The sequence below is a fragment of the Mizuhopecten yessoensis genome, unplaced genomic scaffold, assembly GCF_002113885.1.
Source record: "Mizuhopecten yessoensis strain PY_sf001 unplaced genomic scaffold, ASM211388v2 scaffold4743, whole genome shotgun sequence".
Lineage (NCBI taxonomy): Eukaryota > Metazoa > Mollusca > Bivalvia > Pectinida > Pectinidae > Mizuhopecten > Mizuhopecten yessoensis.
Genome location: NW_018405699.1, coordinates 186761 through 199749, shown reverse-complemented (window position 1 = coordinate 199749; position 12989 = coordinate 186761). Strand labels below are relative to the sequence as shown.

Genomic DNA, 12989 nt, shown 5'->3' with positions numbered 1-12989 from the left:
CAGACGGGTAGCATTTGTAATCACAGACGGGTAGCATTTGTAATCACAGACGGGAAGCATTTGTAATCACAGACAGGTAGGATTTGTAATCACAGACGGGTAGCATGTGTAATCACAGACGGGTAGCATGTGTAATCACAGACGGGAAGGATTTGTAATCAGACGGGTAGCATTTGTAATCACAGACGAATAGCATTTGTAATCACAGACTGGTAGCATTTGTTATCGCAGACGGGTAGCATTTGTAATCACAGACGGGAATCATTTGTAATCACAGACGGGTCGCATTTGTAATCACAGACGGGAAGCATTTGTAATCAGACAGGTAGCATTTGTAATCACAGACGGGTAGCATTTGTAATCACAGACGGGAAGCATTTGTAATCACAGACGGGTAGCATTTGTAATCACAGACGGGTGAAGCATTTGTAATCACAGACAGGCAGCATTTGTAATCACAGACGGGTAGCATTTGTAATCACAGACGGGTAGCATTTGTAATCACAGACGGGTAGCATTTGTAATCACAGACGGATAGCATTTGTAATCACAGACAGGTAGCGTTTGTAATCACAGACGGGTGAAGCATTTGTAATCGCAGACGGGAAGCATTTGTAATCACAGACGGGTAGCATTTGTAATCAGACGGGTAGCATTTGTAATCACAGACGGGTGAAAAATTTGTAATCACAGACTGGTAGCATTTGTAATCACAGACGGGTAGCATTTGATGTTAAATTTATAAACTGGAGGTAAACAATGAATACTAGTATGTTACACAAGTATTACTACCCGAGGTTTAAAACACTGACATTATAATATACATACATACATGCTAATGTAGCAAAGTGTGAAATTTGACGGATAAACACTCATGTAGTGTGATTTAAAATAAGGACAACGATGACAATTTTTTTTATTTTTTTTATTGGGAGCTAAAAGCATTCAATTTAAAATATGCTGCGTGAGATAACATACACGTCATCATACACGATAGTAAAATGGATACAGCAAGTTACGGTCCAAGGGAGGAAACTCCATCATATGTGTTAACATTACCTCCCCTTATAGTTCTAGGTGAAAGGTAGGGAGTAAGAAGGGTTTGGCTATGTATTGGCAAACTAACACGAAAAGCGAGAGGGCGGAGTTTGCAGTAGAGAGAAGACAGAAGTGTGTACTGGCAGAAAGAGGCCCGAACAAGCAAGTGATTGGTCTACCCCGGCCGGCTAAACTTGTCCTGACCTCCAATCTCTCAGGATTAAGATTACGAATTTTAATGTCCATCTCGTAACTATGGCGGACGGATATTACAATTAAATGCGCCGATTTGATACATACGAGTAAACCTTCATATGAAAAGATTGATAATTGTCTGCGACATTGATGAGATAAACTTTCAATTTACCTGTACGGCGATATAGATATATACCTTACAGGCCGTTCGTTTGCAGGTGAAGTTTTTTGGTATCTGAGACTGTAATTTTGGATGCTTGTGTACAGCATTCATAGCGGTCCTCGCCAAGCCTGGGCAAATCAAAACCAAACAACAGACTTTCTTCTTCCGCGGAAGATCTTTAAATGCTGTGTTGATTATTTCATGGTATGCATATGAAAACGATCAATCAAATCAAAGAAAAATGTTAAAATTTTACGAAAAGGCGAGGTTTTTCAGTGAGCATCGCGAACTATATCAATCTCAGATTATTACGGTTTTTGGACCGAATACTTTCTTCACGAAAAAACCAAACAACACATCTCCTTCCACGAAAGATGTTTAGATAATGTGTTCAATATTTCATGATATGATAGATGCTATAATATGGTTAAAAATATCTGTATAAGACAGAAAAATCAAAGAAAATATGTAAAACAGTGGCGTTTTTAATCGGTGAAAGTTCCGAACTATTTGGTTCAAATTACTACGCCTCGTATAAGAGGTTTCTCCCCTTGTCAATTATTGCGTCGTTTCATGCTCGCGACTTGTTGAACGACTGTTTGATGACGTAGGCTTCGTGTTTTCTTCGTCTCAATGGAAAGTCTCCAAGTGAAAGAGGATGTTGAATTACACTAAAGTAGCCGTCAGCAGCTGTGCCTAACGAGCTTATAGATAGCTTCCCAATGCGACGGCAGCTGTGCCTAACGAGTTTGTAGATAGCTTCCACATACAGTCTCTAGATAATGGCCTGATTAGTATAATACAAGTGCTTCGTGAATATAGCATATTGAACATCAAAAGTTAAAACCGTATATACATATTATTCACATTAACCAGAAACTGAATAATTATATAGGTCTTTATAACCTTCGTTACAATACCGAGAGAAGGAGAGATACACAAGGGACTTGCATAAGTCCGTGATAACACGCACTGGAAATAAGTCTCGTTTTAATTTTTTGTGTATATTTAATCATAATAATATCATACAGTAATTGTAATAATATAATAATTATTTATTCATAGTATCTATATAACATTTATTTATGTATCTTGTAATTTGCTCGTAAACTTAATAATCTTACGGGACACTTTTGGTTTGCAGGGTTGTCTGGTCAAGATCACTGTTACTGTTTTTATCTGTAGCAGCTTCATTCCTTGAAGGATTTCCATCGATTTGAAAAACTAAATAAGGACCATAATATCAGACAAGTTTCAATTTCAGGGCTGTTGGGTCAAGGTCATCGTTACTTATTTTTATACTGCTAATGGTAGCCAGTAAGGGTCCTATATTGTTTTAGCAATACTCTGCTTGTTATATATATCTTTATTGGAAGTTATGATTAAGGGATGGGCTATTATGACCCTTACTCTACAACATGTTCTTTATTATTTACTGCCATTCTGTACTGATATACCACCTCCTTTATTCCATTATTTGAATCCTTAATACACAGCATCCCCGAGTGCCCTCGGCACTTTGATTATATTGTAATTTGGCCCCTGGTGACCCGAATTGTTGATGGACCGCGGGACAATACAAAAATAAAAAATGCTCGTTTTCTCTGCTCAAGATTTCAATATATAGCCATGTGGTGCACACCGTAATATATTGTAGGGGAGACAACTCTTGCATCAAACGCAAGCTTTAATATTTGAAATAACTTTTTGTACTGTCCGTTCATTATTACAGAAAGTTTTGGATCGGTTCAGGAACGTCGCAAGTCCCTGACGATTGTCAAGATGTTGCGAAGACTGGCGAAGAAACGGGATCTTGTGGTCGGGCCCATGCCATCGCCCAACCCGATCGACTTCTACCAGCACTGGGTCGAATGTCCCGTCCTGGAAAGCATACTCGAACAGTATTTCCGGGATTTCCCCAATGCGACGTTTCCAAAAGGTATTTACGTGTATAATTATGAACTTGATGCTGTGTGTTTAGCCTATATTTACAGTTATAAGCATAGAACTTTGGACAATTAACATGGCTTATCTCCCTTGTAGACCAGTCCAGTAGTCGAAGCACCCATTGGCAATCCAAAAAGTAGGCTCTTTGCAAAGATAGTCTCTGTATAGTTGGGAAAGTAGTGCCACAGGGAATCTCGTTTTACATGTGAATCTCGCGGTAACCATTGTGAAAAAGAATATTTTCGGTAAAAACTTGAAAAGAGGACCCTGGCTGTGCCCTGAATGTTTAGGTATTATTTTTAACATATCTGAACACGAGTGTCAAGGGGGCGTGCGATTCATTTTGATATTTTATTTCTACAGATTCCATGAACATTTCCCCCGATGAGATGCGACCAGTGATGACCAGGGTTGTGACTACGTTCGACTATCTGAAGAACGTGCGCGTGGCTATGGACCTGTTGATTGAGGACACGGCCAGACTGGTCCTGGACAAGCGTGTAAACTGTACCACCACTATGTACCAGAGAGTATTCGTCTGTATGTAGCGTTACTACACAATACTATATTGTATCATTTAATGTAAAGTAAAATTAAACTAGGGCTAACTTTACTGTAACTTCGACTCCGTGTTAACAGTGACAAATTAATAAAAATAAAATAAACAGTTGGTGTTATCAAAAAGCAAGAGATTTACATTGAAGTTTGTCAAATTTCTAAACATTGAATCACCTTATTTAAGAACAAAATAATTATGGTAAAAGCTGTCGTGTTTAAAAGTTTATATTTCTGCAACACGAGGCACGCGCACTTGAGAAACAACGTCATTATTAAAATGACCTTAGCTGTTAATACGACGTTAATCCATCCTCGCAACTCCAGGGATTGCACTCACTTCCACTCTCTGCAGAGAGCCAAAGTGAGCGTGACCCATGGAGTATCGAGAATGACGTTTACCCTATCAATCAAAACCAAATTCAAACATCTTGAAAATCCGCATGCTCCTTAAATCCCCTCCCTGTCCTGTTGTATGGAGAGGTCACGAGTTCCTGTTACGGAAGTTATTACAATATGCTTGAATTTTCAGACTACATGAGGCGACGACTTGACCAGATGATGTCGCCACGTGACACCTCCCTTAAAAGTCGTATCGAAGTCATACTGAGCCAATACTTCTCTAACAACTCCACCATCCTCGGCTACGCCGGCCAACTACTTGGGGAAATCCACTACGTCGTGCACGAGTCCTTTATTCATGACTTACAGGAAGAAGAGTTCAAAAGTAAATGCGTTATTATTCTTAAAATTCTTTTTGATGGGGGGCATACAGATGTACCACTGATTTTACCACCCATCAGAGATGTAGAGGTTGTCTGTAGTCGTAGATATTTGACCTCAGAAAATGACATCAATTACCCAACCGGTAAAATAAATTGAAGCGCCGATACACCCATCAAATTTTTGGTTTTGCAGGTGTTGATACGTGTCGTTACATAAATCTAAAACATAAAATATGAACTTTATTTGTTTTACAACAATTATGAAATAAGTTATTTCAACTTATATTAATCACTCGTGTTGGCCTGGATGTTAGCGCGCGAGGGGTCTTAGTGTGGGAGGAAACCGGAGTACCCGGTGAAAACCCATGGGATCGGGCAGGTGACCCTAAACCTTTTCACGTCCGATCGGTGAATCGAACCCCGGCCGCCTTGGTGAAAGGCTAGTGCATCACCCGTCAACCCATCTAAAACTTGCAATGCTGCAATGTAAAACAATGGCTAATTAAACATTGACAGCATCTAGTTGATCTAATCAACTAAGCCTATTAACTAATTTCTCATGTCGGCTTCATATTTAGTAAATTGATTGAAGAACACTAGATCAATATCCGTAGTTATCGTCCTTTAAGTATTCGGTCGTCGCTTGTCTAGACAAGTCGAAATTTTCTGAGGGTCATCACCGTCTGCGGTCACTTGTGGAAAGGTGTTTCCGGTTGCAGTGACGCAGGATACAACCTCGAGTCACGACTAGATGTCATTCACCCTTAAACCTTCATGTCGCTGCGAAATGACGTGTTTGTGTTGGGGGCAAAATGAGACCTATTTTTTGAACAATCGAATGTCATTGTCACATTTTCGCGACAGGGTATCGCTTTTGTAAACCAGTAATTGACAATTTGCCGTTTTAAACGCTTCTTTCAGGTCTTGGTCGGTTTTTACGGGATTACAAATGGAGTATTCCATCTTTCCTGGAGAGATACCACCAAGACAATTTCGCCTTCTTAAATGACTGGGCGTCACAGATGGTGAATGATTTCTTCAGCTTTGGTGCAAACTACACAGACGCATTCCGTTGTACAACGCCGCAAGAATTCATTAATATGCACACGAGGGTTGCGAACAGGACGGTAAACAAGTATGTGCTTTAAAACTAAAACCTTAAATTAATGATCTGCTTGACATCACTTGATGACTCCCAATTCTGTTTTGTGTATATATGAAGACGTAGATGTAGATCAGATTCCTTAGTTGATAACGTTACGTCTTTGTTTTATTCTGCAGTTACTGGCAGGCTCACAAATCTGGACAAGCCGTTTCTTTCCTCACCCGTCGATTCCAGGAGCTTTTTAACATGCCTCACGCTCCATCTCATGTGAAGCTTGACCCCGTGTTGGTGGACGAGGTCGTTCAGAAGTTGGTGAATGTCATTCTTGGATACGTTAACGACACGGTGGTGGAGCTAGCTACGTATGAAGGATATTTAGCATCAGCAACTCTGTCCCCGCCCACCTTCATGGCCAGCAGTCTCAGTAAGTAGCTTGATTGAAAGGCCTGGTATAATTAAACAGATATCGCCAGCCATAGCCACTTTAACTTTCAAATTGACCTTAGTCATTGACCTTTTCGTTCGTTTGATGCCGTTTCCTTGGTTACCTGTTATCTACTTTTTATCGGCCCTAATGACCGGTGTTGATGGTCCGTTAAGAATCCACAGTAGACATACTATTGTCAAAAAACTGTCTGGGTATTGTAATAATTTTATAAAACGATATTTTTTACAAATAGTAGTTATTTTCATGAACATCCAGTCAAATTGATTATGTGAAATCTGAAATGATTAAAACATGTTTTGATTTTCCTATGTAACATTTCCGTATCTATTGCCCAGGTGACGTACAATGGAACACGACAATGATGCTGTTTAACCGGATGTTCCCTAACAGTCCGCTCCCTCCCACGCAGAACCCCATTGGAACGGTATCTCCAGGTACGCCTCTACTGAGTGCTGCTGAGTGTGTCTTGTAATCCCGGTATTCGAATATGCCGTGTATATGTTCCGTTTTGATTTCCCGTGAAACCCGTACTATTGTAGCGAGTCGCACCTATTTTCTATATAATATAACGAAAATAAGAACATTATGAAGTTGATTACAGATTTCCAGCTTGACGAAAGGTTAGAGGTCGAATCCCCGTGCCGACATGTGTTTTCATTCGTTCTTTATCTTTCACTAAATATAGGATTTCTTTCGTATATAACTTTTGCCTTGGTATATTGGCATTCAACTCGATGTCAGAAAAATGGAATTTATTTTCTACCGTCATGAAACTTTAATCTAAATACATGTGATTAACATTTGATCTGAAATTAACTTAAATTACATGTACATGTTTTCTGTGTAGGTCCCGGAATGAGCTTTGAAGAAATTGCGGTGTACATTTCGAAAGACGTCGAAAACCTACACAGGTATGTACACAAGATTATTTTTTTTCTAAAATTTCGGAATGTGAAATCTGCGTAAGACAAGGGAACGACCATTTGATTTTTTATCGGGATTGGGGCTGGCCATCCTCGATACAGGGGTTACGCTTCCTCGATATCCAGGTAACGCTCACTTTCGCTCTCTACGTCATAGCAAAATTGAAGGCTCATTGTGCAGCAACTTGTTGATGAGACGAGGAGACTAGTTCGATCCTTTGAACATCAAAATAATCTCGCGGTCACGTAACGGTATAAATTGACAGGCTTTGAAGTCGGGCCTCTTTCTTTTGTAATCTTCAAAGGACCGGTATCAGCCTAGCGGTTGGTCAGGTTTTTTTACCCGAGACCATTCAAACGTCGGTCTTTGTGCCTTCAATTTTGCTATTACATATTCCAGGGGTGAAGAGAGCGAAAGTGAGCGTAATCCCTGGATATCGAGGATGGGGGCTGGCAAGCTCGGGCACACATTATGCTGAACGACTAAGCTTGCCAGGTTTACCAATATGTCTTGAATACAAAGACTTTGGTATTTTAAAGTCTTAGGCGAAATGTGTGTTATAATTTATTTTGTAAAATAAATTATCAAGTCAATAATTTCCGCATAAATATTCTCAATTTTCACGCCATAAGTTCTGATTCAGTTTTAATATCTCGGAACGGTTTCTCTTTGTATAAAAGTCATATTTAATTAACGAGAGAAACATCCCAACATTAATTTCCAAATTCGGTCTGGGCTCCGCCCCTCGGAATCCAATTCTCATAAGTGCAAGATAAGTAAAACGATTATCTAAATTCCAACAAGTATCTCGGGTAAACAGAATAGCAACTCGCATAAGGAGTACATGGCTATGGCGGTCATCTTCAAGTTTGATTAACCGGCTGCCATGAGCTAAATAAAACAGAACTCTTCAAAAACTGTTATTGTTTATTTCAGGATCACGGTCCTGATGCCAACTACCTGGGCCTCGGATCAAGAATACACCACGATTCAGAATGAACTGTATATAATGATAACCGAAAAGAAGAAGTTCCTTGATAGCTTACCGATAGATAAAGATAATGGTTTTGTAGTCGGGAATTAGGGGGCGCTGTCCAGTACCAATTATGAAGGGTGCTGTCTGGATTTGTAAATTGGTGTTGGAAAACGTCGTTGAATTTCGTTGAAATGACATCGATTCGTTTTTTCTAGTTACATTTATGCATGATAAATGTTTAGTAATTGTGACCAGAGTCGTTTTTGTTTTCGCCATTTACAGAGTACGGGGTAACGCTTACAGCAGTGCAACGTCACCTTTTGAACATGCCACCTTTTATAAAAGATGTCTGCCTGTATAGTGTAGAGGTTTAGTCACTAACAAGTAGCTAACTGGAAATCTGTATTTCACACCTTTGATACTGAATTGTGAAGGTAATTAAGAATTGGTGATGCCAAGTTATAGTTTGTTACAAATTTGTGCAACTTATAGGATACAAGTCCTATACATCACATCAACTGGACTCGCGCAAGTATTTTGTACCATAATGCTGATATTTGGCATAAGGGTTCCCGAGGGCTTGAACCCGAGTTGATGCAGGATGTCGAGGAGATGCTATTGAAGTTCGATTCTTCTCCTCTATTGACTTAAACCTTGAGATTTGGAATAAAAACAATTGCGCACAAGTACAAGTTTTAATTAGTTTTTTTAATGTCTCTATTTGGTGTTCAATTTTTAATTTGTATGTACACCAAAGTCGAAATTTCTTTTAAACTTTCATTTATCCAATTAAATATATTAAAACCCGACACTTAACAGTTAAATCGCAAGTAGAACGCAATTCTAAATCGAAACAAAAATGATCAAAATATTTTAATTAGATTATTCAAAACGCTTTCAAAACGCCTTGGGAGGTTGAAACAGTTTTACATCGACCGGCCAGCGAATGTCGAAAACATTCTCCAGTAATGGTGACTTCAGACTAAACTTTATGCTTGCATAACGGAAATGCTTATCAAGCTCAGTATACCAAATTGAGCAGAAAACCTGCATGCCTTATGACGCTAAATGTTATTCTTCTATTCTGATTGGCCAACGCGGAAAATAAATACTTATATTTACATTTGCATGGCATTGTCACTATATATCCTCTTTGAAAGCTGTGTCGTTGATGGGACTTTAATTACCATGCAGCACGAGACATAATTCTTAGCGTATTAATACAACACTGACAGGAACTACAATATTATCCAATGTTAATAAACATGACGGCTGCTAAAATATCGCTAGACATTGTGAGATTTGACAATGTCATTGTAAATTTATGAACAAAATAAAAAATAAAATAAAAAATACTTTTATTACAACAAAAACAAGACCAAGGTCTGCAATATCGTACAAAATGCACATCGGTTGAAATCACCAATGCCGGCAATGGAAACAATTTTAACGCTCATGCAATTTATCAAAAATATCATCTGTTACACTGCACTGATCAACAGGTGTTCGTTACAAAGGTCTGATATACACATATTCTATAGACCTACTGACACAAATGTTACAGACCTACTGATATGAGTCGCAGCACACATAAACATTTCAGACATTTGTAAAGAACCCCTGTGCTCCGTCGCAAGATCACTCGCTTCAAACGCTACTGTATCGGTTTCACGCGTCTCGCAGCCACTGTTTCCTCAGTTTCTGATGACATGTCAAATAACGAGACTGTTAAAGAATCTACAAACTGTAGTCAGATTACCATACAATCAACAAAAAAAATCACGTCTGGATTCTTCTCAAAATGAGCACAGATAAAAGTTCGAATTAACTTCCAAAAATAACTCCCTCGTGGAGGGCAAGGTCGGATTTACGGTGTTCATTGTATTTATCCATCGAAACAATTTCAAATCTAACTTTCAGCTCAGAGTTCTATTGATAAACTTAAATCACCCTATAGACATCATACGCAATTGTATCGATACTGAACTGTGGAATGACATTGAAGTGTTTGTTAAAATTTCAAAGTACTACTTTGTTTGCCAATCAAAACACGGTGTTCAAACTATTGAACGAAATTGTGTGGACTGTCGATAAGGCGGGCATTTTAAATTTAAAATAAAGATTATAAGTTAAAAGAACAAGAGGCAGAGAAAACGTGAATATAAGTATTGAACTGTTTTTGTATGGTATTTATGATCTATTTTAATGACGCAGCTTTGCAAGCAAACAAATCATAATGCGCTAGCTCGCATTATGTTGTTTGCTTGCAAATTGTCATTCAAATAGATCATAAATACCATACAAAAACAGTTCATTGCTTAAATTTTTACATTTGCATGGCATTGTCACTATATACCATGAAGCACGAGACAATTCTTAGCGTATTAATACAACACTGACCGGAACTACAATATCCATTGTAAATAAACATGACGGCTGCTGAAATATCGCTGGGCATTGGGAGACTTGACATGTAAAATATACAATAAAAGATACATCTCTTTCGGAACAGGAAAACATAACGAAAGTCATGCATACTCAACAATACATTCGTGACTAACAGATTCTAGTACACCACCCCCCCCCCCCCCCCCCCCCNTAATATAGTATCCACTCTCTCTAAGAGGCAGATACTATATGTCATACATTAATAATGATGAGGATGTATGTATTATAATTACAGACTATTATCCCCCCTCTTCCCCTTCTCCCTCCCCCCTTTTCTCTCTGTCTCTGTCTTATAATTTCAATTTATAAATTAAAGCATTTAAAAATGAAATAGTGTATATATGTATATTAATTCTGCCATCTTGTTGTACTATTGTAAATATATGCTTGTAATTTGCTAGGAAAGGGCTTAATATAAGTTTGATAACTTGTGCTCAATCCATTTGCTTGGCAATAAAATATGTTCAAACTAAAAATATACAAAAGAAAATATACAAAAAAATACTTTTATTACAACAAAAACAAGATCAAGGTCTGCAATATCGTACAAATGCACATCGGCTGAAATCACCAATGCCGGCAATGGAAACAATTTTAACACTCATGTAATTTATCTTCTGTTACACTGCACTGATCAACAAGGGTTCGTTACAACTATCTGAAATACACATATGCTATAGACCTGACACATATGCTATACACATACTGATATGAGTCGCAGCACACATAAACATACACGAGGCATATGTGTATTTCAGACATTTGTAACGAACCCTGTGCTCCGTCGCAAGATCACTCACTTCAAACGCTATCAGTATCACGCGTCTTGCAGCCACGGTTTCCTCAGTTTCGGAGGACTTGTCAAATAACGAGGTCGTTGTAATATCTGACTGTAGTCAGATTCCCATACAATCAACAAATACGTTCACGTCTGGATTCTTCACAAGTTCGAACTTCTCTCTCTGCTCATTTAACTTCCAAAAATAACTCCCTCGTGGAGGGCAAGGTCGGATTCACGGTGTTCACTGTATCCATACGCGAAATTTGTTCCGGGGAAATCTAACATTCAGCTCGGATTTCTATTGATAAACTTAAATCACCCTACAGACATATCATACGCAATTGTATTGATACTGAAATGTGGAATAAAATGTAAATGTTTGTTAAAATTTCAAAGTACTGCTTTGTTTGCCAATCAGCGGGCGTCAATAAAAATTGTAAGTTAAAAAAGAACATAAGAGGCAGAAAACGTAAATATAAGTATTGAACTGTTTTTGTATGGTATTTATGATCTATTTAATGACACACCTTTGCAAGCAAAGCTGTGTCATTTAAATAGATTATAAATACCATACAAAAACAGTTCAATGCTTAAACAGTAACAGTATCTACTTATATCGCATTACACATTTCGATCATTTCTACTTTATACTTTATGTGGAATAAAATGTAAATGTTTGTTAAAATTTCAAAGTACTGCGTTGTTTGCCAATCAGCGGGCGTCAATAAATGTGGAATAAAATGTAAATGTTTGTTAAAATTTCAAAGTACTGCTTTGTTTGCCAATCAGCGGGCGTCAATAAAAATTGTAAGTTAAAAAAAAACATAAGAGGCAGAAAACGTAAATATAAGTATTGAACTGTTTTTGTATGGTATTTATGATCTATTTAATGACACACCTTTGCAAGCAAAGCTGTGTCATTTAAATAGATTATAAATACCATACAAAAACAGTTCAATGCTTAAACAGTAACAGTATCTACTTATATCGCATTACACATTCCGATAATTTCTACTTTATAACCACTTTTTTCTCCTTAAGGAGATATGCTTAAGAATTCCACATTAATATAAGCTTTAAAATATCTTTGTAAGGTTATTTGGATTCTGTTAAATGACACATCTGACATGGTTCTTACGCTGGTAACTTCGGACTTAATTCTTAATTGGGAAATAAAGCTGATTAGATAATTAAGGAAGGACAACCTTATGACACAACGTTTTAGTTTGGGATCCCTTTCCCACTCCAGGAAAAAATATCTGTATTTAATATGATTTTTAACCGTTATCAGCTGGAAATAATGGAACACTTTTAACATTAAAACAGACATTTATGTTGAGACAATTAACAACAAAAATAAGACATTATTAACAATCGATTTCAATAAAAAAAAGTCTGTATCAAGAATTTCTTCACAGTTAGGTAACCCATGAAAAGTGTTTGTTTCAAAATAAAAGGTGCATTTTTAGATATATACCCGAGGCTTTAACGTTACACGAATATAAGTAAACGGATGCGATCGATCTTTGGAAAATTCTTAAACGCTTTAATTAATACTTGAATTTTAGGAGTCACGGGTACTGTGCACAATAGTCTAGTTCACGTGTAGAAACCTTAACCCTTTCACCCCTTTGCATCTTTAGTAGACTCTACCATGCACTGATCTAGATGAGTCTAGTATGGC

At 37.8% G+C, this 12989-nt stretch overlaps 1 protein-coding gene across 3 annotated transcripts in view; it reads left to right on the top strand.

The window, feature by feature from the left end:
- Nucleotides 1-8763, top strand: part of LOC110449645 — a 23500-nt gene extending 14737 nt beyond the window's left edge. Inside the window, exons 2-9 of one of the 3 annotated variants that reach the window (XM_021496636.1) lie at nucleotides 3129-3335; nucleotides 3707-3883; nucleotides 4431-4625; nucleotides 5545-5758; nucleotides 5905-6152; nucleotides 6512-6610; nucleotides 7024-7087; nucleotides 8037-8763. In XM_021496636.1, coding sequence (XP_021352311.1) covers nucleotides 3129-3335; nucleotides 3707-3883; nucleotides 4431-4625; nucleotides 5545-5758; nucleotides 5905-6152; nucleotides 6512-6610; nucleotides 7024-7087; nucleotides 8037-8184 — 1352 coding nt within the window. In that variant the 3' untranslated portion in view covers nucleotides 8185-8763. The remainder of the gene's footprint in view (nucleotides 1-3128; nucleotides 3336-3706; nucleotides 3884-4430; nucleotides 4626-5544; nucleotides 5759-5904; nucleotides 6153-6511; nucleotides 6611-7023; nucleotides 7088-8036) is intronic. The other 2 variants (XM_021496634.1, XM_021496635.1) reach the window with 2 other exon arrangements.
- The last annotated feature ends 4226 nt before the right edge of the window (nucleotides 8764-12989 follow it).